The 27,904-nt window shown below is 43.1% G+C and overlaps 4 protein-coding genes across 4 annotated transcripts in view; 1 reads left to right on the forward strand and 3 right to left on the reverse strand.

Moving 5' to 3' along the window:
* Positions 1–2,748: 2,748 nt before the first annotated feature.
* Positions 2,749–12,810, reverse strand: pgap1 (post-GPI attachment to proteins inositol deacylase 1). Its single transcript, XM_070915255.1, has 26 exons — positions 12,679–12,810; positions 11,178–11,331; positions 9,575–9,750; positions 8,762–8,933; positions 8,493–8,653; positions 8,168–8,220; positions 7,995–8,061; positions 7,784–7,889; positions 7,421–7,479; positions 7,190–7,273; positions 7,015–7,064; positions 6,806–6,857; positions 6,647–6,724; positions 5,918–5,993; positions 5,765–5,838; positions 5,623–5,674; positions 5,475–5,541; positions 5,287–5,392; positions 5,108–5,146; positions 4,793–4,977; positions 4,375–4,605; positions 4,107–4,242; positions 3,933–3,983; positions 3,611–3,822; positions 2,997–3,101; positions 2,749–2,887 (listed from the first exon to the last, which is right to left on the reverse strand). The coding sequence occupies exons 1-26, from the start codon at positions 12,808–12,810 to the stop codon at positions 2,749–2,751; spliced, it is 2,817 nt and encodes a 938-aa protein (XP_070771356.1).
* A 1,296-nt stretch (positions 12,811–14,106) lies between these two features.
* Positions 14,107–16,316, reverse strand: maip1 (matrix AAA peptidase interacting protein 1). The gene is made up of 5 exons (XM_070915283.1): positions 16,002–16,316; positions 15,784–15,855; positions 14,845–14,971; positions 14,280–14,430; positions 14,107–14,185 (listed from the first exon to the last, which is right to left on the reverse strand). The coding sequence occupies exons 1-5, from the start codon at positions 16,314–16,316 to the stop codon at positions 14,107–14,109; spliced, it is 744 nt and encodes a 247-aa protein (XP_070771384.1).
* Positions 16,317–16,559: 243 nt separating this feature from the next.
* Positions 16,560–19,478, forward strand: tyw5 (tRNA-yW synthesizing protein 5). The gene is made up of 8 exons (XM_070915141.1): positions 16,560–16,697; positions 17,588–17,742; positions 17,839–17,908; positions 17,998–18,042; positions 18,128–18,265; positions 18,532–18,619; positions 18,745–18,861; positions 18,982–19,478. Exons 1-8 carry the CDS (start codon positions 16,617–16,619, stop codon positions 19,299–19,301), a joined length of 1,014 nt encoding a protein of 337 aa, XP_070771242.1. The 5' UTR covers positions 16,560–16,616; the 3' UTR covers positions 19,302–19,478.
* A 1,023-nt stretch (positions 19,479–20,501) lies between these two features.
* The window catches only part of lrrfip1a (leucine rich repeat (in FLII) interacting protein 1a), a 38,204-nt gene continuing 30,801 nt past the window's right edge, over positions 20,502–27,904 (reverse strand). Inside the window, exons 15-19 of the mRNA XM_070914408.1 lie at positions 22,437–22,486; positions 22,129–22,249; positions 21,964–22,043; positions 21,771–21,875; positions 20,502–21,682 (exon numbers count right to left, since the gene is read on the reverse strand). Coding sequence (XP_070770509.1) covers positions 21,575–21,682; positions 21,771–21,875; positions 21,964–22,043; positions 22,129–22,249; positions 22,437–22,486 — 464 coding nt within the window. The 3' untranslated portion in view covers positions 20,502–21,574. The remainder of the gene's footprint in view (positions 21,683–21,770; positions 21,876–21,963; positions 22,044–22,128; positions 22,250–22,436; positions 22,487–27,904) is intronic.

Consider the following 27,904-nt stretch of genomic DNA (forward strand, 5'->3'; position numbering starts at 1 on the left):
GAAGTCAGGAAAGTATTGAGATGGAATAACCCGTTGTTGGCTTTTGTTGAAAGTAAGAAAAATATAGAACGACTCCAGCCTCGTCCGCTAAGCTGCTCTTAAAATGTTAAAATCTGGAACCACAAGAAAGTGTTCTTACGAAAATCAAATGGTCACGAGACGTTTTGTTGTTGTAACTTCGGGACTTTCTGTGTGGTTGACTTTAGTTTGCAAAAGGACACATAAACCAGTAGCTTTGTGATCGTTTTTAAAAACAAAAAACAGGGTTCGTACAAAGTCTTGGAAAATGCTTCACTTTAACCGTTGTGTTTTCAAGGTTAGGAATATGCTTGAATTCAAATACACTCCTTGATTTTCAACATGATCTGGAGTTTCAACTCCCGTCGTCATATTTGTTTGTTGTCTCCTGGCATCTAACACCAGACCTGGAGCGGACCGGAGCTAGATTGACCGACTGCCGCAATGAAAAGGGCGACCATCTGCTCTCAGAATACATGTTTTTGGTTTTGGTACCTTGACAGAGCTTTAATTTTACTCTTAAAAAGCTGTACGAACCCTGAAAAAAAAAAAAAAAAGTAAGACAAAAGGTGGTGGAGTCCTTGGTTCTAAATATTCACCTGTACACCTGCCTTCAGGATCGCTAACCGTGCCTTAATAAAACAGTCATCATGGAATACAAGACAATTCTCCAGATACTGCAGCAGTGCAAAGCAAAGGAAATTCCAATTAAAAATTGTCCGTTAACAGCTTGAAGTTGTTGTTTGAAGCTCCAATCACACTGCATGTCTATCAGCCGCAATGCTGGACAGACGTCCCATAATCCTCCACTGAACCTAAATCCGAGGCTTAGAGAAAGTAAGTAATCTGCTTTTTAAACTTTGCTACGGCTTCGTACACGTACAGCTTCTGCTGCATCGTATCAAATACCAACGACCACAAGTGATAATAGTCATTATGAACCTAGGGGACGAGCTATGTGTAATGAATATGTATGATTTGTCCCATCCCCAGATGTTAATTTCTCTGTTTAGTATATTTATCTCACAATCACCCCATTAACTTTTGATGTAATTGCATTCAATGAGTCAGCGCCTGTGCATTACTGCCAATCTGGCACATAAAGACCGACTGGAGCAGGCTTTTGACATGGAGGTTGCTGGATCAAACACTACGGCGGTGCCTGTGAAGTATTCACCTCCCTTTTAACTCCCCCCCCCCATGTGTCATTGTTTCACAGTGGAGCTCAGTGGGATTTGTTTATCTTGATCAACAGAAATAAAAAAACACAAACAGTTAAAGGGTAGATGTGTATACATGTACATGTAATGTTCACATGTACATATGAATATTCACTGGCACCATTACACCAGTCAATCGAAGATCTCCCAGCCATCAGGTGGGTTGCCATGGCCGAGCTTTAAGCCACGACGCAGCACAAAGAAAACCTGTGTCTGTGTAATAGTGAAGCTTAATTGGACTCTCAGAACTCACTCCAGAGTGTCTCATATGACACAATCAATCAAGAAGATAATTCGATTATAGGCTATCAGCCGCAGATGATGCCAGCTGCTTATTGTTGTGCGACAGGTCGGGTCAAGATTTACGGGAGTGTTCGGATCAGCTGATATTAGCTACTGATGCTGGGAGTGTTTGACGGTATTGAAGCCATGGCAGACCCATACAGCACTGCTGCACTGCCACAGCACCACTGGGGACAGTATTCAGCTTGCTCCGTAAGTTCAGCATGTATCAGTAATGTACTAAACACTTCCTGCATTGTTATTTCACATTAAAAGCTTACAAGGAGAACTATGCCCCATGAGCCACGAGGAAGCTTTTAACTTGAAAATATATCATTATTATTTGGTTAAGCCCCTAGCCTGCTGCTCATTCAACAGTCACTGTTCCCTAAGCGAGTGAATGAAAGAGTGACTGACCTGAAACAGCGAGTGTTTGTCACACAGTGAGGAAAAAAAAAAGAGACAGATCTATTTGCCACCCCAGAGAGAAGACTGCTCGCCGCCTGGCCACTGTATTTCAGATCAGACAGATCAGAACCTGCACATGCACTAAAGCCTTTTCCAGTGCAAACCTTCATGTTGCCGCCGTTGTCATTGTTCTGTATCAAAATGTGAATAAGGGAGAATGTAAACATGATTGCTTTGGACTTTTCTTATGGAACGAAGGTGTGACACTGCCACTGGTTTTGCGGCAGTGCTATGACAGTCAACAGGTAAAGATAACATACAACTATAAGTCATCGCTAAGCAGTAGGCAGTGTAGGAGTTCACAGCGTAGTGACCACAGCGAACAATGCCACCGTAGACACTAGAAACAACACAAACAAAAAAAGAGGACATTTTAACAATAACACCCTGTTGTGAATCTCTAGTATCAGTAGCTTCACTGGTTGTGGAGTTCTTGCTCCTTGAAGGCAGAGCTATAGATATACAGAGTAAGGCAAACTTGGTTTCAGGTCGATCCTTCAGAGCCATATTCGCACCAAATGTTCCAAGGCCATTACATCCTCTCGTTTTAAAACATAGTGTAATTGCCATGGAGCTTTTAGTGCCAACATTGAGCAGACAGTTCCCCAAGCTATGTATGTCTATGGCTCTGCTCCACGGCAGCTAGATGGAGTAAGTCTTCCCGGGACAAATCAGTCTCAACCAGCTTCAGTGAGTAAAGCTGTAATTTAGAGAAAGGCTTGTTATGGTAGAGATGTGGACTGAGACCAGCCAGATACCGTCAGAGAAGACAACACAAGGCCAGAGGGACGAGTGCTGCCAACAGGAAGTGGGTGACTCTGTAGAGGTGGAGTGGAGAGAAGGTCACCATGGCGATGGCCAAGGGGAGAGGGAGGCAGGATGTCAGAGGCAGGAGTTTACTGAAAGAGATGAAGAAAAAAGGTGTATACTGTAGCAGAATACCTCTCAGCTGCGACAGGATAATAAATCTAACAGGGAGTTTGTGTGTTAGTGACGATGTGCTCTTACCTGTTGCTGAGTTTTAAAGTGTTGCAGTTAATAAGCAGCATGTACACAATAATTAGAGGCACAATGTGTGGCCAACAAGGGTCAGGATCCAACTGGGTGGAATACCTGCAGAGGATCACAACCATACGTATATGTTTACCACCTCACCATCGCATCAAACATCAATTAGATTTTTGACTTCATGTATTCCTGCATACATCTGCCATATTGTGATAAAATGTCATCTTTTAAATATAATATTGATTTCAGCCAGGTATTTTATGCAAATGGCTTAAATGAATGCAATAATAAACACTACAAAAACAGCGATGTGCCACAGGACAGTCCTGTTTTCCGCTCTGTTCCACAAACAACAACACAACAAGAGGTCAAGATTAGACAAACTAGCACCTCTGAAGTGGGTAAAGATTCAATAGCTGTATTAATACAAAGTTTAAGGATGCATTACTGGAGCTGCATAACATTTTTATCTGGAAATGTTGAAAGATTAATACGTTTTGTTTGACATAACTAACGTGTACTTTGACGAGTAGTGTGCAAAAATGGAGGATGTTATTCCAACTCAATTTACTGTCTAACGTCCAACAAACACTCCTTCCATTTTAACACTGTACCTCAAGTTGCGGATCCAGTGGAGGAGTGACGGTGCGATGAGCACAACAGGTAGCGTGAAGAGCGCCGACAGGCAGAGGTGGAGCTGTAAATCATCCCTCACCTCCTGCAGAGCGCACTCAGACAGCAGGGGGGCGCCATTACATTCTTTTGGCGTGCTCATGGATTCAGCGTCGGCCGAGCCGTTCTCGGCTTCTTTGTGCTTCCGGGGCGCCTGGAAAGATGGTGGAAAACTTAAATGAACCCTGGCTCTGCATTCACACCACTAGCAACCACAAAACCATCAAGCTGACCATCTGATGCTGGATGTTTGAAAACTCTTACCAGATTCAACATGTGACTCAATGATCTTTCTGTCATCTGTAGCCTCAGTACCTGAACACGCAATGGCAAACAAAGACAGATGTGTGTAGTGTAAGGGATAAATATAGTGTTTAAACTGGTTTAATTATTGATGCTAAAATGGCTTCATCTGTATTACCATGTCCTAAGACTCACTCTGTAAAGGTGGAGCAGAAAGGCGGCAAATATTGACAACGCCCCACAGGACGTTCCACCCAAAACAGTCAGGCACAGAGTGATGAGGAGCTGGGTCCGTAGTCTCAGGGTGCCACAGTCTCGGGAGACAGATGGTCTGCATACAAGACAGAAAATAAAAATAATCGATAGTTAGCAGAATGGTATTGAGAGGAGGTTTACAGTTATTGCCGTTATCTATTGCCGAATACACGTGCACATACCTCGATGTTTACATGTCCAACCATACCTGTGTAGTGGAGCTAGTATTAGTGAGATCAGTCGCATAATGAGACGGAGCAGAGTGCTGCCCCAGTATGCCACAGCTGCCCCCAAGATGTAAAGTAGAGGGGACAGGAGGTGGGGCCATTCTTCAACTGGTACCACGCCCTCATGAAATGTGGCATCAGGGATGGTTGGGGGGAGGACGTCCATAGGTGGGAGGCAAAGAATTGACCAGACCTCTTGAAACCTGCTACAGCTGAGGGGAGGGAGGAGGGAAGGAGGAGTAGCAAGAAAAGAAAATCATGTGGGGTTTGAGAATATTCAGCTATTTTCATAAAATATTACAAAACAACATTCACATGAAAGTCAAAAATAAGATTATTTTTGTGAAACTACTGTTTACAAGATCAAGAGTGAATTTTCACACTTAAATTCAACAATACCTAAGTAAGATGTGCAGAATATAAATGGGCAGATTGACTTTATGAGGCTGCAGGCCTCTGCCCACCACCTGGCTCATGTCTGCAGCTCGCCTTGACTTCAGGATGGAGGACAGCTGCCCCCCACAGGACAGGAGGAGGGTTACAGCTGTGTACACCGGCACCATGGGGCCACAGAACCTCAGTATCTGTCACATGAGAGAGAGAGCTGATCAGACGTTTCATTCAAACAAAACAAACAAGACTCTTTATATTTTTTTCTGATTTCACTACTAGCTTTTAGAAAGGGATGTTAAAAAAAATACAAGAAAGTTGTACCTGTCCCAGCACCCTGGGAAATGAAGTCCTTACTGACACCTGAGGTTAAAATCAGAAGGTAAACACATTATTTATTTCACATCACTCCTTATTGATTAAGTTTGTCGTGATGAATTGCCATCAGGATGTGCAGGAAGTCGAAAAGGCTGAAGCTCTTCCCAGCAGCTGAGAAGTAGTACCTTATATTGGCAGTTGGGGGCAGTGTGGAGCTGAAGCAGGACACCTGAGGAGTTGTCTGGATGACTTGTATGGAGCATCCCTGAGATCTCAGTCACTGATGGCACACTGGCAGACAGATCGCATCAAGTCACGACAGGAACAGAGAATATGAAACAACAGCTTGGAGACAGACGCCGACGCCACTAACCTGACTGTGGTCAAAGAGTCCTCTCGAAACCACGGGACGTTTATTCTGTACACATTGGGCAGTCTATCTGCAGACAGACATACAATGATCATCACTACATTTTCACATGTGCACACGTGCCTGCCTCTGTATCACAAGACAAACGTACCTTTGTTTACTTTGCACTGGCTTGCGACATTAATTCTGAAAGCCTGATAGACCTGATGACACAGGGGTGTTCAGAGTTTAGTGACACAGTAGGAACAGAGATTCTGAGTCCAGCAAGCACCTGATGAAATAATGACAGCTACCTGGTGAAAGTGTTGCAGCTGGATGGTGTGCAGAAGCCCGGAGGAGTTGACCGTAACGTCGCTGACAGTCAAACCTGGAAAACCAACAGTCACTAAACAGGAATGTGTCTTTTCTCTCCCAGGTTTTAGAGAATCAACAGCGAGACTACTCACCGAAGGACAGAACATGCGGCGCTGGGACAGACAGAGTCTGAGATTCTTGTCTCTGCCACTCGCACTCCACCGTGAACTGTGGACCAGAAAGACTTTGAATCACTATATTAGTATACAAATGATACTATAAAGTCAGGGTAGGTGTCTTCTCCTCCTGCTGGGTTGTCTCAGGCTTTTATATTCTACAAACAACTCTATTTGAAGTTGTTTGAACCCTAGACTCTGATTGTGATTCCACCTGTGGCTGCGACTGATGTCACAAAGGTTTGAACAAGCAGTATGATGTCATGACTTTGGGGATCCCCCGACTTTTCCTCTAGCACCATCATCAGGTCAAAGCCATTCATTACATTAGTTTATGACCACATTCATGCAAAACATTCCCATCATCCTCAGCTGTAATTTGGTGATTAAAAGATGTTGGCATGCCATCACACTTAACTGAGATAGTGAACTAAGATAGTAAACAGTCGACATTACCTGCTAAACACCAGCATGTTAGCACTGTCATCGTGTGCATGCTGACGTTAGCATTTAGCTCAAAGCTACCTGTGCCGAGGTGCAGCCTCACAGAGCCTCAAGCATGGCTGCTTATGTCTTGTTACTGTTTCTTCCCTTAACGGCAGCCCAGCAAGTAGACAGAGGCAGGACAGACAGAGAAAGACAAAAAGGGGGCAAGAAGCATCTTATCATCGGAGAGTAGCAAGATTCTCATTTTGTTCCAAGCACCTGTTTGCCACTGAGGTTGGAGGCCGAAACAACCAGATGAGTAACTGCAGACAAGTCACTGAGACTCAGAATCAGGACCTGAGGAGGAGAACAGGCAGCGATGAGCAACCAACAGCAGCTCAGATTGGATTGGACGGCGTCTCTTTAGAGGACCATTACCTTGTATGGTGGCAGAAGCTCAGTCCCCATGGACAGATCCACTGCACGCACACTGGAAAATTCAAAGAGCATGAATGAAGAGTAATAGACATACATATATCATGTAATATAACCACACAAGACATCACATTTGCTCTGCGGTAACAAACTGCAGTGAATAGATGAAGATGTTGATTGTGGATATAGAGATGCACTATTCATATTCTCACCATGAAGAACCGTTCTTGTGCACGCAGCCGTACACCCAGCTAGTCATCTCCTGTTGGACAATCAAAGAAGTGGGTGACGATTCAGAAGTCTGACGGGAGGCTAGTGAAACGGACCACTGCAAAGGTTGTAGTTCAAAGGGATGACAACATCAGCACAGCAGTGCTGAAAACTCACCAGGTTGTTGCTCCGGCAGTAGAAATGGCTGTAGGCTTTCCTGCGACTCGACAGGGCAAACAGAAAGTATTTGACCTGTCCTTCCTGTAGACAGAGAGCAACACTGAACACAACTGGCACATTTGTTTCTGTCTCGATCAGGGTTTTGGTTTCTTAGATCATTAGTCAAATAACCAGGCTGGACAAGACTAGACCAGTCTGCATTTATTAGATCGCTACAAGGTCTGGTACCTTTGGTGTGCTGTAAGCCAGACGCAGTGTGTTAACTTCACTCCATGCTTCAGGAAAATCTGGAAAACAGAAATGGAAAAGTGAAAAGGCATTTTTTTGCCTTTATTTGATAGTGATAGCTATCGAGAGAGAGAGAGGGGATAACATGCAGCCTGGGCCGCTGAGGTGAGGACTCAGCCTACATGGTATGCACTCTATCTGGTGAACTAACGGGGCGCCCCCTTTATAAAGTTAATAAAAACTCCAGATATTAAAACAAAAACATGTAAAAATATGGCTCATGACTAAAAGTACATGGACAGGATGGTGCTCTAAATAGGAGACTAATGAAGTCTACTTGCAAAATTTCTTGTATGTTCAAACCTAAGATGGAGATGGAGGTGTCTTGAGTTTCTCCCAACATCCTGACAGGGTGTCTGATGAAGTGATGGTTTAGTACAGCCATTTTCTTCTCAGGGTTTTCTGTGAACTAATAAGAGCACACTGGTTAGCTGGGAAACAGAGGACACGTGCATAACATTTTTCACATAAAGATTCTTTTTAAAAAGTGTGTATTAACGTTTGTTTTTCTGACCTGTCTGGTTTCAGGATCGATGAGGTCGAAGAATGCCCTGACAGTAGCGAGAACAAGCTCTTTGCACCTGGAACACAAAGACATATACGCTGCATATTAATGATCTGCATAACATATGAATATAGTTCTAAATCAATCAATAGTCTAATAAAACATAAAGCCGCGTCTTTTACCAAACGATGGACAGATGGTCAGTGGACACCCAAGTCCTGGGAACTGCAGTTGCCTTGACAAAAAACAAGACGACAATGGATCAAACACAATCGACAGACTGCTTTGGCATCAAATAGTTCCAGGAACTTTTAGTGTCGTCTGCCATGGTGCTAACAAGGCAAAAAGAAATAAAAAATCCTCCCTGGAACGAAACAGAGTCCCCTCAGTGGAAATGTAGGTAAAATTCTTCAGTTCTTAAAAAAGTTCCAAGGTTCTTGGAGAAGTTCTTGTGGTGGAAGAGGGCTGAATGACAAGGCTGAGTGCCACTTAACAAACAATACTTACCACCAGTGACAACTTATTGGGGTCTCTTGGGGGACAAGGTAGGGATGTCAAGCCGGAGCGCACCTGGTAGTCACGGTAACCACCCCCAACAGACAGAACTGTGACGTTCCTGAGCTTGTTCGCCTGGTTCACCCACTTCTGTCTCACTGCAGAGTAGAAATCTACATAGAGAGGTTCAGAACAATACAAATATTAACCATTCATCTGATCATGTATCATTTAGATGATCTTGAAAGGTGCTTTCTACAACAAGTGAGAGTTGCCGTTACCCAGCAGGTACGGGTCCAGGGCCAGCACTGGAGCCAGGTGAGGGGAGGCCTGGGTGATGATGAGGCTGACCAGATTACTGTTGAAGCGGGGCAAAGTGAACAGAGCCCGGGCCACCACTCCTCCCATGGAGTGACCAACAAGCACCACACTCTGAGGGGGGGTCTTCACGTGCTGGCAAGCAGGGGGAAAAAAAAAAAAAGAGAAAACAGACAGTGAGCGCCACATGTTGGGTTAGACAAAGCATTTCTCCATTTGTGTCTCCTGTTTGTTGGTTTTAACTTGTGACCTCTGTTTTTCTGTGTGCTCTCTGTTTAGGATTAGTTGTCATGATTTTTGAAGGCTGCTCCTCTTGATCCTGAATTTAATTAATTTGCAGGGTTGATGCACCTGCAGTTTGAGCACAAATGATTTGAACTCATCTCATGTTGCTTTTGAACCTCATACTTTTACCGCTGGCAAAAGCTGCTAACTAATGTAGCTGTACCTGCACTGCAAATGTTGCAGTAATGCATTGACAATTCTCCCCTGCAGGTCGACAGACATATGAATATCTAATGGACACTGGAATATTAACTATACATTTTGATTGCACTCCTTAATGTTGTTATTTATACTGTTGCCTTACCAACTTCTTTACTACTGTGAGATGTACAAGTCAGAGGGATTAATTCAGTGCCTTAAAGTTTAAACGTAGAGGGTGATGAAATGTGCTTGTAATGTATCCTCCACACTGAAATAGTACTCCACCAGCAATATCCGTCATCTGGAGTAAGTAACCCTGTCTGACGAGTAGATGATATTTGAAGCCTGACCTTGTAGAGCTTCAGGATGGCCTTAATGCTCTCATGCAAGAAGTGGGTCTGCCTGCGCAGGCTGCCGCCGTAAAGGGCCACCAGCTCCTCGTTGAAGTCCACGGTGAACACGTTGAAGTGGAGGCCTCCCTCCATGTTTTCAGCCTTCCTCAGGGCCACAGAGCCCAGGGAGCGAGCTTCGTGGAGAGGAGAAGACATTTGATGGTGTCAGCTGGGTGTTTTCACAGACGGCATAAAGTGGAATCATACAGATGCGGGGTCAGTGCTGATCACCGCCATATGCTCAGCTGTAATGCTACTCTGCAATAATTATATATGCACGGCTTTTATGTGCAAATTATTTTTTTATATTTTGAATTATTGATTAGAGTCATCACATGCTGAGCTTCTTCAGATCCTCGGGGCAGCTCTTCGTGACCTAAAAAGAAAACTCTTCACTATACTGCTAAAAAAAAGCTCATTAAATGTACATTCATTGGACCATTTTCCTGTGTGGAAACATACCAGCAACACCCTGATCTCCTTTGACAGTCTTCATCAAGCTGTTGTAACTTGTGACGTTGGGAATGTTATCAAACAATAGCTGTTATTTAAAATACATCGACTTGAAGTGTCTACATGTAGGACAAGAAATGTTAACGAACAGAGAGCATGGAGCATCGTCACACACACACACACACACACCACAGTGTAACTGCAAAATGTGTGTAGGAGGAGAACACCCACGCTTTTACTCATGTGAATACAAACACAACTGATAGCAGGAACAGGGGGCCAGAATAATCCCAGGAAGGATTTGTGTCATTGAGAGTACAACTAAGTAAGTTATCATTTAGAGGAAATATCATGTCACTATAAAGTTCCAGGTTTGATTCCATGAAAACAGGATAGAAGAAGCTATGTCATTGTCTGAAACAGCTGGGCACTGTAGTCTCAAGCAACCGTTACTCAAACAGGAGTAAATTGTGCATTTGTTGGGGACTATTTTCAGCTGTGGATTAACACACATTTGGCGCTTTAGTTAATATTTACAGCAGCCGGACGGTGTGTGTGGGATTGACTCAAAATAAACTGCAGTGTGTGTTTGTTCATGGTAATAAAGGAACATGTGCAATTGAAAACATTGATGTGTTTTTTAATAGTTTCTAGAGGAAAGAGTGGAATAAGATATATATCAGGTGTTGACAACACATTGTTGTTGTGTTTTTTTCTTGGGATTTGTTTACAGTAAGACACAAGTACAGTTTAAATGGTTGAGGGTATAGCTCTGGGTGTACATGTCACTAAAATGATGCAATAACCTAATCACAACAACAGCAAATACATAACACAAACCAAAGACACTACTGGAAAATGGTTGCTAAGGTCAGTTTTTCACCACAGCACCACATACACAACACAAGCTGTAGAAACAGGATTCCTTATATCGACTATGGTAAAATACTGAAAGCTTGGGTGCAAAATTGTGAAGTCAGGTAGAGACTAATAAACAAAAAGCATAAAGCCACGCTCACGTCCTCAAGCAACCTCAGCACATCCACGTCGCTGATCTAAATGCCAACACTGAAACATTGTCTCTGAGCCACTCATTTCATTCACTTACCTTGTTTGTAACTGCCTGCATTTCCAGGCAGGAAGAGCACAGGGGCACCGGTGAGTTTGAGCGCTCGGGTCTCCTGGGCGTACAGACCCTCTCCGTACAGATAGAGCCCGTACGCCGGGTACAGTCTGGCCACACGCCGGGGCAGAGCCACTCGCTGTTGACACAACACGTACCCACACAGGCATGGGTTAGTCCCACAGTCACATCAGTCTCAGACACTTCATTAACCTTTTGCAACAACAGCCGTGTGTGTATTATTCTAAATAACTACAGTTAGTCTGGTTTTATGTGAGAAGTAATGAGATGTTATTTCTGGTATGGTTGGTATACATGTCCAGACCTTCATTATAGGCTGTGGCACATGTACTGTGCAAGTGTAAGACAACATCTGGGGCAGGGGCAACATTGATTAGAGCATTTAACCAAGAACGTGCCGCTTTAAGCCTCTCAGATATGAGGATTTACTCCTATTATCTATTATTTTTATATTATAAATTGAGAAATTTAGGGATTTGGACTGATGGTTGAAAAAAAACCAGCATGACTATTTGAAAACTTAAATATTTAACAGTTGCAACCCTTATATTAATACTAAATCCAATATAACAGCACCGGTCCATTCTACGTTCACTGTAAAGCAGGCCAGAAAACTGAGCTGTATCACAATATTGCAATAACAAAAATGATTTCATGTTATGATTTGTCACACAGACATGCCAGCGCTATCAAATTTGCTGGTTCTCACCTCTGACTTTTCCCCCCTTGCTCTAAATGCCAAATATTAACTGAGTAATTGTTTCCTGCTCTGACACAGCCCTGATTCAAGAGAGCATGCTGTCCATTACCCACACAAACAAAGCTAAAGATATTCTTTTCTTCTTATTCTTCCTCCCTTATAACAAAAAAAGGCACACACACTCCCGTCTGCAGTAAGGTGCATGTCCATACAGTGCATGCCCCCCCCAGCTGTGCTCCACTTCTGGACAGATGAACACATTAGTGAGGCAGAGGAAGGCGACCCACATTGCATTGCTAACATTTTCAACTTCACCTGCGCAACCACCTCGCAAAGCTGATCAGCCGATAACCTGCTGAGAGGATTCAAGGATCAGCAGTTGATTTATGCTTTTATAACCCGGCTAATTTGGGCTAATCTGATCCGTATCCTCAGCAAACACCTCCAACCAGACAGGTGCGCGCGTCCTGACAAACCACTGAAGGAAATGCACGAGCCCGCCAGTTGAGAGGCAACACCTGACGTTACTTCGCTCCGCTGGGTAACGTTAGCAGGCTTAAGGAAATAGCTCAAAAGACCCTCGGCAGGGATAATTTAGGCTGTCTGTTCAGCTGGAAACACAATTTTGTTCGCGGTTGTTTAAATTAGCAAAGCAGTGAGCGAGACAGAGCCTCGCCTCCGCCAGAAACAACGCAATGCTACTAGCTAACGTACGCGCTACGTATTTTACGAGGTGTTAAGTGAAATAATTAGCCCACTACTCACCCGGTACTCTGGGTATTCAAACATATAGGTCATACTGCATCTGTTCTCCTCGAAGCCAGTCAGCAACTCTCGCAGGCCAACCGCCAGGAGCCCCAGAGCGAAACCGTAGAAGCCCACAGTGGCGACTTTCATGGTTCAGTTGTGCCTCCGGGTTTCAGATATTACAGGTGTTTCATCTCCGTGTTTTCATTTTCATTGTGTAAACTCCTCACCTAGGAAGACACCACACAGGCTGTCACACTCACCGGCTGAGGCGCACAACAGGAACCACATACTACACAGTGGTGATTGGCAGGGTTTGTCGGCCAATGGGAGGAGAGAACGCGAGGAAACGGACCAATAGGAGGGCAGACAGCGAGTGACACGTTTATATGTTAGGAATTGCTAAGTTTAGCTGCTTCTGCTAAGTTTGATTTGTTGCTGAAAGTTGATTTTATTTTTCATTGTTTGTGTTACATTTTAAATGGCCTTAACGTTATCTTCATTGGTGTTTTCTGTTTTTATTGTGCCTTTGATTTCCAAATTGCCAGAAATACTATATATGTATATATTTTTTAAACACCAAAAAGTAAAAATAAATAATTGATCATCTTGTCTATAGTATACATAAGAAAGAAAATAGTAAACACAATACATGTTGAATGTAGAAAATACTACAGGAAAGGAATGGCACATTCTTCATTTCTCAAATCTTTAATAAAACAATCAAAGGTCTGCTGCAGCTGCATCACATTTATCTTAACCATTGCACACACACGTATATAGTAGGTACTTCAGAGTCAGGTGACTGCGACAGGTCAAATATTTTGTGTGTGGAAAAAAGAAAAGGTGCTGAATCAAATCTGGCACATTGGATTGCAACATCTTTATACCACACAGTCCTACGTAGAGAAACAAGAGTTCTCTATTTGGAATTACGGTATCAGACAATAATCAAGTCTTTTCAAAAATCAAAAAACAAGATGAGAGAGTTTCCAAGAACTGGTGCAACGCACAAGCCCCACACATATGATGTTACATAATAGTTAAAACAAAGCTACAAATTTTCTGAAAATAATATTTGATTCCTCTGGCCACATTCCCAAATGTACAAAACCTTCCAGAGCAAGAGTTCACAAACCTGGTGAAGTTCTGGTCACTGTTTTTTTTTGGGGGGGGGGGGGGGGGGGGGTTAGCACTAGTGAAGAAAGCTATAACAAGCACTGCCATACTGCAGACAGTTTTGGGCAGTATCTATGAGAACAGATGTGTCTGGCTCAGCGACTAATGGATGAACCCAAGTTTGTCCAGGTGCTTCCCTTTGACTTCTCGGTGAGGAGATGTGTCTTGTTTTCCCTCTGTGGATTATCTTGATCCGTTTTTGTTTTTTAATACTGAGGAGAAATTCATGGCATTCCACTGGCACGACTGCCTCAAATCAGAAACACCTTAATCCAAAAGCTTGGAGTGCTCTATCCGAGTAATGGTCCAGTCTGGAGGCACCCCTTTAGTAAACTCCCTCTGGAATCTGTCAGAAAGCCAAAAAGAAAGATCAGAGCAAATATTCTAAGTCATACAAAGATTTGATTTCATTACACTCCTGAAAAGAAAGATATACTCACTCATAATTTGCAGTTAGCAGTCTCTTAGTTTCTGCTTCTCCCTCTTCACCAATGGCCACCTGGAAGACACGGGTTCCCTCCAGGTTGTCGTCAGGAAGACGGGCACTTGTCAGATACCAGAAACGCATCAGAATACTGACAAACTTTCTCCCTGGAAGAATAGTACCGCCACTGATTAACACTGCGCAAATAATCACACGTGTCTATTTTGTACACAGGACATCTCTGTCTGTCTGTCTGTCTGTCTGTCTTATGTGGAATTGAGTCAAAATAAACTACAGTGTGTGTGTGTTCATAATAATAAAGGAACATGTCAGCCAGTCCAACAGTGTGACTCATTGATGTGTTCTTGGACAACAATGGAGCTCTGTGGTACAGAGGAATAAGATATATCAGGCTTTGGATGCACACACACACACACACACACACACACACACACACACACACACACACACACACACACAGAATAGTAGGATCAATTCATTGCCGATTTTGGTCTTTTCATGGGATCTGTTGACAACAAGAAGGAACAGACAGACATCATCAGCCTTTAACACATGCTGACCATTATCATCATAGTAGATTCCCACGTCTCCAGGTGTCGTGTACATGATCTCATCAGGATCTGCAGAGAGAGCTTTCTTGTGGCTCGACGGCAGCACGTTGCACTTTTCCTCGAGCTTTCCAATCAACTGCAGGGACATGAGTATTAGACAAGGCCGAGAGATTACACCGTTATGTACAAGAAGGGTTTTAAAATACTGCAAGTACTTCCTTTGATAGAAGAAAAGATGTCTTGATTATGTTATGTCATGCTTAGTAGTACTACAGTTAATTGATTACTTAATTAGTTAATCTAGAAATGTATTAAATTCTGCCAACTCATCTTTTCAGTTATTGGTTTGTTTCATAAACTAGCGTGTGGGACAACCTGGCAAACAACACTTTTTTTTTTGCAGTTTCTTTGTTACATATAATTGAATAGTTATCCACGCCTTTGCTGTCACCTACACCGCTGGTTCCCAACCTGCTGGGCTTGTGACTCCCTGCATCCAAGCAATTCCTACTTCATGACCCCTCATCGCATGTTGAATCTGTTTCTTTCTACCAGGTCTTTAAACGCCTAAAGAGGTTAAACACTTGAGTCTGAAAACAAAAATATATATGTTTTTACTTCTTTCCTAAATTGTTCATATTTTTGTGAGCCCTCAGAACTATAACATATCTCAGGGGGGGGGTCCTTGGTATTAGGCAGTCTTCTTTGATCAGGATACATCTTGTTGAATATGCGGCTGCTTATATATTCTGACAAGCACTTTATATTCTAATTGTGACATTTATTTAGCTGTTGGAGATTGTGTGTATTGATTAATATCGGCAAAATACAGTACACACAGAAAGATTGGCATATGCATATTGTATACAGTTAGTATGTAATGTGGAATTGGGGGTCTGTAGCTACAGAATGTATACAAGTTTGGACACGCTGGGTTCCCGTACTCACGTCTTTAGCCACGAGCCCCTCCAAAGCCTCAAACTGACACTGTGACAACAGTCTGGAAACATGGGAGAAGGCCTGCAAGAGTTAACAGAGCAGACTTAACACGGTATTAATTAGGGTTTTTTAGGTTGTAATGGAAAATAAATAACGACCAATACATTCAGGTGCAGCTAGCTAACAACACCCACTTTATCACCATCTGTTTTCAGGTTTTTACACACCTGCTTCGCGCCCTCCGTGAACTCTTCAATGCTGAACTCTTTATCAAAGTAAGCCCTAATCAGAAAGTAGTATATTCGGGTGCGAAACCAGATGAAAGGATTCGGGATGCCGACGACCACCACCTTCTGGTTCTGTTTTTGTCCGCCCCGGTCGGAGCTGTACGGGCGGACCGCCGCTACCACTGCGGCGGGTGATGGAGGAGCTAGCTGCGTCTTACCGGACCGGTTCAGGATGATACTTTCATTTAAAAACAGACGAGTGAAGCTGAGGGTTGATGGAAACCTGGAACAACCTCTTAACATGGGCAGCGCCATCTTTTTTCCTCTGAAGCCTTCTTGTCCGTGAACTTGTATCTTCCGGCGAGGAACAAAGTGCCGATATTAGAAATACAGGTAGTAATCCAACAAAATCCCGAATATATGATGCCGTTTTTAGTATTTACCAAACAAACGCTTTGTTGTAACTAATAGGCCATATCGGGTTTTTTTTTTTACAGTCGCCTTCCACTTAGTCATTTTTTGTTTCTATGGGGAACACTAATAATGTGACAACCGGGAAGTTGAGGAGCTGTTTACTTTCATCAGCTGGTGGATTTCTTCAGCAAATCATGTTAAATGGAGCTCCAGGAAAAAGTACCGGTGCCGATATTTACAGAAGTAGACAAGGAGGTTTTCCTGCGAGAGATTTACCCCGAGGTAAGATAAATCTGCTGCCTGGTGACGAGTGCTGGTCTTTAAGGGAAGTGCGAGTACAGGACACAACAGTGTGTAGCAGCACCAGACTACTGCTGCTTCTCTGCCTTTTTTTTTTTTTTACCAGCTGTCATTCTCAGTGTTGCACGACGCCTTTAAAAGGCAGTTAGTAGCTGCGTTGCTTATCCTAGTATACATGTATAAAAGGCAATATTTCACATTAGGTCTGTTTATTATGTTGACAGTAAGGTTCTGCTGCATTAGTTAATGACACATTAGTTGTTGGCAGTTTAAATGAATCACCTACAACCTTCAAACCAATCAATCATTAAAGTCATTTACTAAGCAATAACTCCAAATATTCTGGTCTCAGTGTGTCAAAGAACATGCTTTAAATTAATTCATTAAACATTTTAAGGACATTATCAATGCTGTCAAACGCTGTAAATGTCAAATTTAATGAAATGCAGAATCCACTAGTGAACCACTTTGTTCAATGTCTTTTAGTGAGAGACGCATTAAACATAGAATGGTCAAAAGAGGTGGAGATATCCTGACTTTAAGTCTCTACGAGTCAAGTTCCAAAACAATCCCTACAATTCCCATAATGCATTGTAGCAGTGTCTATTCATTAGACCAGTCCAGCCTGGTAAATGCCCTGTTTTTTTTTTATAACACAAGGTCTCCAAGCATCATCAGCGTTATTTTCTCAGACTTAACAAAACTCCATAATACAACAGTTGTAACAGCTTGAGTGCCCCTTTAAGTTATGTGCGTCATGTATGATATTGGATCATGGGAACATGTACTTTCCATCAGACAGGGTGTGCAGATTGGGATTGGAGTGAAGTCTGTCCTTTGTGTGTGTGTTCTTCTTATGGTTATTTTTCCAGCGCAGACCAGCCGTGCTGAGAGGCACCGGTCTCGGGCCATGCCTGGAAAAGTGGACAGCTGAATATCTTGGACAGAAAGGGGGGGACAGGGAAGTGAAGATCCACGTGTCCACTGTGCCACAGATGGACTTCCTTCACAAAAACTTTGTGTACAAGTGAGCTCTCTCTCTCCCACACACACACACACACACACACACACAAATCAATACTCCTTCTCTGCAGATATCTCAGCTACACTTCTCTGTTCTCAGGACTCTGACATTCAGGGAGTTTGTGAAACGGGCATCTGAGAAAAAACACTCTGACTTCTTCCTGTGTGAGGTCAGGATCATAACATAAACATATGGTATATGCTTCTTTTGCAGTATGTTGTATGATTTACTGACACAAAGGCCGTGGTCTTATTTTAGGATGAAAGCTATTATCTTCGATCACTGGGAGAGGACGTTCGAAAGGTTTGTTTTTGTACCTTTCAGATTCTGTTGCCACTAAAAAAAACCCAGATTTTTTCGTGACTCTGCGGAAATGTCTCTTTCACAGGAGGCCGCTGATCTGAGCAAACAGTTCCCGGACTTGGCAGAGGATTTTCACATCCCACAGTTCTTTGCACCTGATCAGTTTTTCTCCAGCGTCTTCCGCATCAGCTCCTGTGGTCTGCAGCTGTGGACACACTATGATGTGAGCGCTCTGCGTTTAGATTCTCTACTTTATATGTTTTCAGATTTTCTGTTTATTTGCCACCTGTCTGTCTTGTTTGGAGAATAATTTATTAAGTTATAATGTGGAGTGGCAATGGCTTTTTAAAAAGAACTAGTCATTGAATGCTTTAATGCTCCTCTCTAACAGAACATCAAGTTTTGTTTTTGTTCTTTTTAAATTTGAATTTCTAAGATACTAGCCTCAGTAAGTCTCCCTCCTCTGGTCTTTGGGGTTCGTTCCTTCAGGTGATGGATAACCTGCTGGCTCAGGTGACGGGGATGAAGAGAGTGGTTCTCTACAGCCCCCAGGATGCATTGCACCTCTACCTGTCAGGCAAGTGGCTGTTTGTTTGAATGCTCAATATTCACTGAGTCCGCTTTCATATCAAACTCTGATATTGATGCCATTTGATTGCATAATATTATAATGCCGCTTTTAATTTTATTTGAACCCATCAGGTGATAAATCAGAGGTCCTGGACATCGACTCCCCAGACCTGAAACGGTTTCCAGAGTTTGTGAAGGCAAAGAGATACGAGTGTGTTCTGGAGCCTGGAGATCTACTTTTTATCCCCGGTAAGGCAAACTGTCCACATGAACCAGATCTTCCTGCAATCCCACCTGCAGATATTCCATCATACCATCAAGCCGTTTCTTCTCATATAACTCTCAAACCAGTGTCCCTATTGTCCTCAGCCCTGTGGTTCCATAACACCCTGGCTCTGCAGTTTGGTGTGGGTGTAAATGTGTTCTGGCGCCACCTACCGGCTGACAGCTACGACAGAAAGGACCCGTACGGTAACAAAGACCCCGTGGCTGCGACCCGGGCCCTCCAGGCTCTGGAGAGAGCCCTACACACTCTGGATGAACTCCCAGCAGATTATCGGGACTTTTTTGGGCGCCGTATGATACAGCGCATCCAGAAGCGGACATACTGTGACAGCCTGTCCAGCACAACTACGCAGGAGGACTCGGATGGTACATTACCCAGCAGCCATTTCACCAAACCTGGATGAGTGTCCAGAGAAATGAGGAGAAATCAATAAAACACCTGTGTTGCACTTATGCTTTTCTTTGTTCCCTAAGAAATTGCAAACAACCTCAATCAGTTGTGTTACTTTGCAAGAGAAATACATGAATCACAATGAATTCTAGGTATGCAAGACATTACCATTATCTTTTTTTAAATACAATCTGAAGGTTTGATCTTAATTTTTTCCAATAAAACATGGTAAGCTGTGCTCTTTCAGAACCCACTCCCCTCTCTTAGAGAAGCTGCACCTTCATCATTCTTCTTGGGTTGTGAAGTTTGGTGAGCTCATGTAATTCCTGCATAGCTGCGCCCACCTTCACCCTGAGCACAGTGAAGGGAGCCCAACACTTCTGGAAAGGCCAAACTAACGTCCATGTCCGTCTACAGTTGGCCTTCGTATTATTCTTTACAATGAGAGACAATGAATGTGATCCAGTACACCAAAATGACTTCAAATGTAGATTCACTTTTCAACGTTTTAGACCCCATTAACGATGAATTACTGGATTCCATAGTCAGTTATATTAAGAGTAAATATTGTATTTAGTAAACACCATTTTTGAAAAGGTGACTGCAGTATTGTCTTGTGCGGATCATGAAGGACATTTGTATTTTTCTTGTGTAATCACATAATTACAGCAGCATGTTGCTGCCACCAAAACACAAGGATATTTGCTCACTTTTGTTTTAACATGAAAAGTTTCTTGTTTTAAGGACATATTTATAATCATAAGGTATTTTTCTTATTATTAAAACATTGTCATTATTAGATATCAAATGATTATATTTTTACAATGAACCTTTCATTTGAATGTGCATACATTACAGTAAATAAAGCAAATTTAACAAAGTAGATTCTTATTGTGACAAGTTTCCTTTAAAAACTGAATTTGCCACCCAGTGAGAACCAGAAAACATGTCACAACATGTGAAAACGAGCCCATCAAAACGAATCTTTTACGTTATGACAAACTGAGCAGATATACTTTCATGCGGTCATGGTGGCAATATGCTGCTATACTAGATGAAGAAATGGGAAACAACCCTCCAACTCAAGGTCTACTTACTCACTTGTTACTGTTTCAGGGGTCAAGAATGAACTGTCAAGCTTGGCCTCCGATACGGCCCTGACGGAGGAAACCAGAGTGAAGCATGGTATATGGGGAAACAATGCAGATGCCGATATGAGTTGAACTTTTATTGCACAAAGATTACAGTTCTTTATGTTTCCTTACAAACACGTTAAAGCTTTGTAAACAGTGAAGCAGCATCTCCCCAGTGTGTTCAGTATCTCCTGCTAACACTGCTTTGAGTCCCCGTTGTCACGTTTCTTCAGTAAGTCTCAGCCATGAAGTGTGTGCACAAGAGCCGACCAGTGACTGACTACGTGATGCAGGAAGAAGCTCGGAGACGCGACTGTATCTCAGTATCACGCTGTGGGTCAAACTGCTCAACGTTCAATAACCTGCGTCAGGCCGCTGGCTACGTAACAGGAACTACAACTGAAAGCTGGTGGCTTTTTGACTGTGAGGATTATATTGCGTTGGGGGTGCTCCGTTCCAACTGAGGGACCCTTTTGTCTGCTAAACAGGTCTTGTTTTGCTTTTTACCACAAGTGACAAACACACCTGAACACTTTACATCTTTAAAAATAGTTTGGCTTTGGATGCAAGTGAGGGAAAAAAGGTCAGAGGAGGAAAATACACTTCATTTCGCTCTTTTTCATTCACAACACACACAAAGCACTCATGTCTTCTCGGCAAGGAAGGTTAACAGTCCTGGGGCGCGGACGCTGCTACTGTTCACTGCACTGAGATCTGTCTTTCCTCCATGTGAGCAAGTAAATATCCTGACGAGAGGCAGCAGAAAGAGGGCGGTGCAGCGTTTCGTCTGTCACTACGCTGGACGACGGACGGAGAAGTGTTCTTGGTGCCGTTCAGTCCCGGTAACCCCCCCCCTTTAGTTGAGCAGTGCAGAGGTCCAACCAAAGTCAAGAGGTACGCAAACATCCGCTCCCGCACTTCATGTACTCTCTGGGTGTGTGTACAACGCTACGAAGAATTCTCATCAGACAGAAAATAGATAAAGAAATGGCACATTGCTTGTTGGTGTTCTCTATTCTGTTGGTACGATAACTAAGGTTTTCTTTTTTTTGTTCTTTTTCTTAAGGTTGCTATCAGGCCACAACGCAGGATGACTCTTTATCTAGTGATCAGCCAGTTTTGGATAGAGAGAAGGTGGAGCTGATGGATGTTTCTATGGAGTCTGTGCCATGCCACGACTAGACTTCATCTTCTCCAGTCTTTTAGACAGGTGGCTGTTGTTTGACTCGAGCTCGTCCACCTTGTCCAGTGCCGATCGCAGCTGTCGAGTTAAATGAGGAAAGAGAACATGTTGTAATTCAAACAGAGCGAGCTTGTAATGTTTGCAGCGTAAGAACATGACGCTCTACCTCTCTCTGTAGCTTCCGTTTCTCTGCCTTCAGCTCATCCTCCACTTGCTCTGCGTTCTCTGCAGAAGACTTGTAGCGTGTCACCTGACCCTCAAGTCTGGTCACCTGGAAACCAAAACAAAATAGACCCAATAAGTGAGACTATTGTTACGTCTTTAGGTACGCTATGAATTGAGAATTCTTCTCAGCTTACGTTTTGCTCCAAAGCCGTGACTTCTTGCTCCGCCTTCACAAGTTTGAACTTCAAGTCACTTATTTGCCTGTTTGAATCTCCTGGAAAGTAAATATTCTTGAGATGTAGGAGACAATAAAATAGCAAATTGCAGCATCTGCTCTGTTTTCACGCGCGTATACTTACTCTGCAGTTCTATTATGTTTGGATCATTGCCGTTTTCAAGGATTTCACCATCTGGGCTTGAGCTGTTCTCTGTGCCGTTCCTCTGTGCCTTATGGTCCAGCTGGGCTTTTAGTTTCTTTACCTGTAAATGGAAAACACATGTCTTTGAACAGCTGGGCACTGTAGATTTTAACAAAAGGATCAATTTAGTGTTGGTTTTGGTCTTCTAATGGGATTTGTTGCCTTTTCGTTACACTCCTTTATAAGACAATTGCAGCATTATTAAACATTATCAACAGCCTCAGATAATGGACGAACCAACGACCCACCTGCTCTATCATTTTTTCGCGCTCATCCACCAGTTTCCTCAGGCGAATCTCTGAAAGACGAAGCACACGTTTCAGAAGACATTCGACATCTGACTCTTGGCCTCATATCATGAATTCAAATGGAACGTCATGCCATTAACACAACACCAACTCCAACAACAACAATCATAACTGCTACGAAAACATAAGTTAACATACCATGGGGGTGGGAGGAGCCAAGGAGATGGTGGGAGGGGGGGGCTGGGTCAGGGTGGGAGGTTGATGCATGCAACAGAGCAGGCATCCATGGGATAGTGATGGAGCGGAGTGTGAGGGGGGGGATGTTAACATGCACAAACTGTGGAGAAGAGGGTCAATGCAAGAGCACACGGCTGCCAGGTCTACATTCACACTATATGATCACACAATAAAAGGTGTAATGACATAACGCACAGCTAAGTGTAAATGTGCTGACTGAAAACGATGTTAGTAACATTTCTTTTCGTGAAATCACTCCAGGAATTTCATCACAAAAATGTATTTAGATCCACATTTCAAATTGGGAACAGTAGGGTGTTTATTGGCATTTCAGTGTGGACGCACCACATTCGTCTTTTCCATTCAGCGCAACAAAACGCAAACAATAATCTTATCAATCCAGGCTCTCCCAGCGTTTTTCATGTTAACCATCAACATTAGCGAACTAGCTTTCATACGTCCTAGCTGTAGTCTTAATGAGAATTACCAATAAACATTTGTGGGTTTTTTTTAATTGTACACCTATGAAATGCATACATGAATGAGTTCCTGGAATTGTAGCATGAGAAAATGTTGCAGTACTATCCACGACACATTACAAGCAGCATGATAAATGTGCATCAAAACAAAATAACATTAACTGATATAGCAAGTGCAGTATTGTCCAATAGTGGAAAAAAAACAGTTTACATTCTCATCTCTCCGTCTCTTTTTTTGCACATATGACTTCAATGAAAAGCGATGTTTGGATCTTGGACTGTTTATACAGATTTCATTTAAAAGAATATACATACTTGCACCATTATTCATTTGGGAAAGAATCAAAGTGCTGTGTGGTTCCGCATATATTTACTTTCCCACTTAGTAAGCAGCTTAGCAAAAACTTGTATAGTAGATATCTATAATACATATACACACATATAAATGTATATATGTATGTACTATATACTCTATAAGCTAAGACATCTTACAGTCCTCTGTGGCCTTGCCTTTGCCTTTCTTGCTGTTCCTCCTCTCACCTTTCCCTGTCTTCGGTGGCTCTTTCTTGCTGGCCACTTGGTGTGCACCCTTTGGTAAAACCAAATCTGCACCCTGCGGCTCATGCTTAATGGCCTCTAATCCTTCCTCTACAGGTGAAGACATTGCCTGGTTAATGTTCACTGCAACAACACCCGACTCTCCGACGTTCAAAACATTTCCTCTCTCGATGATGGGCCTGGGCTCGTCTGGCATGCTTTTCTGCTTTTCACACACGTTTTCCCCCTTTTCAGACGTTGCCTGAGCCGAAGAGTTCTGGTCGTCTTGAGGCACAGTTTCTGACTCTTTATCTAGTGTGTCTACCTGGTTACCCCCATCGACAGTACGCTTCTCGTCGCTGCTTTCAACCGGCTCGTCTTGGGTATCCTCGTGTGACTCGGCATTGCTTTGGCATAGCCCTGAACTGCCATTGTTGCCGTCATCTGACATGACTTCAACTCCCTCCTCAACTTCTTGCTGATTTGGATTTTTAGGGAGATTTGTCGCTATGGCCGCCTCCATATCCAAGTCATCAAAATCAAAAGACTTCCCTTCCTCATCTTCATCGTCCTCTTCATCGCTGTCCTGCAGGGTGGGTTGAGATGAATCCTTATCCTCAGACTTGTCTTTTCTGGGTTCATGCAGTTGCTCTGCCAAAGGACGCGTCTCACTTTGCCTGTTTTTATGTTCTGGATCTTCTGCTACTGCTGATTCTGCAGTACTGTTGTCCTGCTCGATAGAGGACCCACTTACAGTAGCTTCTTTTGGAGAGTCTGGTGTAATTAGCATGTTAATGGTATTGATCTCTTCTGTTTCAGAGGACACTTCAGCATTTGACTCATTGATCTGATCCTCACACTGTAATGTCTGGCTTTCTACATCATCCGATTGTTCGGCCTGTGCTACAGTCTCCAGCAGACTATTTTCAGTGTCAAATGAATCAGTGTTTTTCATTAATGATGCACCGTCACAGCTGTCATTATTTTCCTCAAGTGAGGGGCTGTTTGGCTGGACTAAACCTTCAGGTTCCCTCAAGTCTCCATTCAACTCCCCTTTTTCTGTTCCGTCTGGTTTTAGCCCAGAATCATCCCCGTCATGACTGGGAGAAATGACACGGGCAGAAAAGGGTTCTTGTTCAGTCTCTGCTCCTGTCTCCTCATCATCTTTGACTGTCTCAGGACCTCCATCACAAACCCTGCTGCCCGAAGTCACGGCTGCAGGCAGCTCTGAAGGCGGCTCTGAAGGAGGCTCTGAAGGCAGCTCTGAAGGAGGCTCTGAAGGCAGCTCTGAAGGCGGCTCTGAAGGAGGCTCTGAAGGCAGCTCTGAAGGAGGCTCTGAAGGAGGCTCTGAAGGCGGCTCTGAAGGCGGCTCTGAAGGCAGCTCTGAAGGAGGCTCTGAAGGAGGCTCTGAAGGCAGCTCTGAAGGCGGCTCTGAAGGAGGTTCTGAGCCAGACAGGCTCTTGAGACCGTCAGTGAAGTCATCCGTAGAACACAGGGACATTGACGTGTTATCCTTGCTCTCAGAAATGTCACCATGGCTTGGAACATGTGATTCATCTTCAGTGTTTTCGAAGTTGTTAGTCGTGCATTCAGATTTCCTCTCATCAATAGACGCAACTTCACCCTCTGCACTATCAACAATTTCCGACTCAGTATGGACAGCATTACCATTAGTAGAGATGTCGGTGCCATTTTTAGAGTTATCTACACTGGAAGTACACACTTTGTCAAGACCACCGGTGCTCTCCGCACCTTTGGAGTTGTCCATAAGATCAGGAGTACTGAGGCTGGTCTCTGGAACAGGACTTTGTTCCTCGTCTTGCTCATCCTTTTTGGGATCTGTGCTGGATTCCGCAAGAGTTTCAAAATGAGAAAGGATTTCGATGGGTGCCACTGCCTCTACTGCTTCAGTTTCCAAACTTTGTTCCTTGTTCTGTTCATCCGTAACATGATCCACTCTTATTTCTTTGGGAGTTTCAATGTGAGAAACTTCACAGGCTTCTACTTCTTCTATGTTCTCCATTTCCAAAGTTTGTTCCTTGTCATCTTTGAGATTTTCAGTGTGAAAAGCGTTTTCAGTGGGTTTCACTGCTTCTACCTCCTCAGTTTCTTGCATGTCCTGCTCATTTTTAACTTGATCCACCCTCAATTCCTTGAGGGTTTCAGTGATGGTTCCATCAATGTCAGGTTCTGCAGTTGGCTCATTATCTCGTGCAGCCGATTCAATGTCTTTTTCTGTTTTGCCCTTTTCATCATGTGTTCCATCTTGTTGTTGGTTCTTAACCTCATGAGTTCCTCCTTTCTTTTTGCCTCTCCTCTTCTTTTTCTTCTTTTTCCCTGAAGCAGTAGCACCCTGAGGCTGAGATGTACTTGATATTTCCTCTCTCTCGTCGTTCTCTGCCTCTTGTTGAGGTTCGGTGTTGGACACAGCTGGGACGGACTCATCAGCTAAACTTTCTTTCATAACATCTTTGGGAACTTTTTGCTGAGGACATGACTCTGTATTTCTCAAATTACTTTCCTCATTATCTTCCTCTTTCTTTTCTTGCTCTTCAAAGAGGTTGTTACATGACTCTCCTACGTTACTGCTTTTGGTTTCTGTCTCCCCTAAATCTGGGTTACTTGTCATCACTAAATCAGGCATTTCTGTTTCTGGAACATTTTCCTCAGAACTTGTTACAATCCCTTCAAGCCCAGGGCTGCAAACGATTATGTCTTTGGCTTCTGTGATTGAACGGTCATCAATGTCAACATGTAAGTCCTTGATGAGGCTGCTTTCTTCAGCATTGTCTTCTTCTGTGGCGAAGCATGTCTGTTGTTCTTCTGTAGGCAGTTCTTCACTGGATGTTTCCAGTGTGGACACACCAGCAATGTTACAGAGCATATCAGAGCTCAAGTGATTCTCTTTGGCCTCCTCAACCATTTCTGGATGCTGCTCTGGGTCCACCTCTTCCTCTCCGCTACTTCTCAACTGAGTCTCCTGTGTGTTGCCTGAGAGATCATGAAGAGCACACGGTGATAGAGGGCCAAAAAAATCTTATGACTTCAGACATGATTTTCAAAACTGTAATCTTCATAAGGAATTGTATCAGCAGAAGTCAAGGAAAGGCAGAACACCTGATCGATTCAGAGGCCAGACAGAGAAGCACAGAGCCAAGATGACCAAGAGAGCTCAAGGCGAACAAGAAGAAGAAAGGCAGGAGGAACACCAAAATTCTTGATCCCCGGTGACAAGAAAAGAAGCCTGAATCTGGCAGCTCAAAGGTATACATTACAGGAAACATACAATAATCCAAATACATATTCCTTACACACCCTACTGTATGCTTCTAGAAATACTCTCAAAATATTTATACCATCAACCCTGTAGAGACCTGTCAGTATTTACACACCAACACTATTAAGGCCGTTAGCTTTGATTCAGAACTAATACGTATTAGCTGAAATGATGAAAAATGTGCAAGAGAAACATGATAAAAGCCAAAACACCAGCAATGAAGACGAAGCGAGGTGTTGCTGTAAGTGAAATCTTGTAGTGTAGTTTCTACAGGAAAGCAAAATGTAGGATAGGTACTGCTTAAAGGATAAGGCTGCTGTTTCTCTATATATTTCTTGTAGTCAACAAATCCCATGAAAAGACCAAAACTAACTAACAACGCATTAGTCGGTCTATCACTACTTTCCTACGCTGTTAAAAACTGGTCACAAATACATAATTTTATTTAAAAAAAGCTCAGTGAAAACAGCTGGACACTAGTTTTTAGCAAATCTTTACTCAAACAGGAATAAATATTGCATTTTTGTTGGGGACTACTTTCAGCTGCAGATTAATACACATTTGGTGCCCTTTTTGGACAACAATGGAGAATTTGGGTATATGGGTATTTTCATGGAATTTGTTTACAATGAAAAAAAAGTTGACAAAACAATGTTACCCCAAGGTCCATTTAGTAGTTCAGAAGTAACGCAATCTTCCTCAGCGGATAGTTTGTTCAAATTTCAAGGACGTCTTGTCAACGATGGCTTAAAAGTTGAAAACAGCTACTGAGCTGACCTAGTGGTGACATTTTCTTGTCACTCTCTGTTTCCAAGTTCCAGAATGAACTTCTCACGTCTCACGGAAAAAATATAGCACACCACCAGACTTATCCTTTCGCAAAATAAGTGAGCACTTGACATTCCAGGAGCACAACACTGGGAACTGAAGAGTTCACT

This window comes from Enoplosus armatus, chromosome 11 (genome assembly GCF_043641665.1).
Source record: "Enoplosus armatus isolate fEnoArm2 chromosome 11, fEnoArm2.hap1, whole genome shotgun sequence".
In the NCBI taxonomy this organism is placed as follows: Eukaryota; Metazoa; Chordata; class Actinopteri; order Centrarchiformes; family Enoplosidae; genus Enoplosus; species Enoplosus armatus.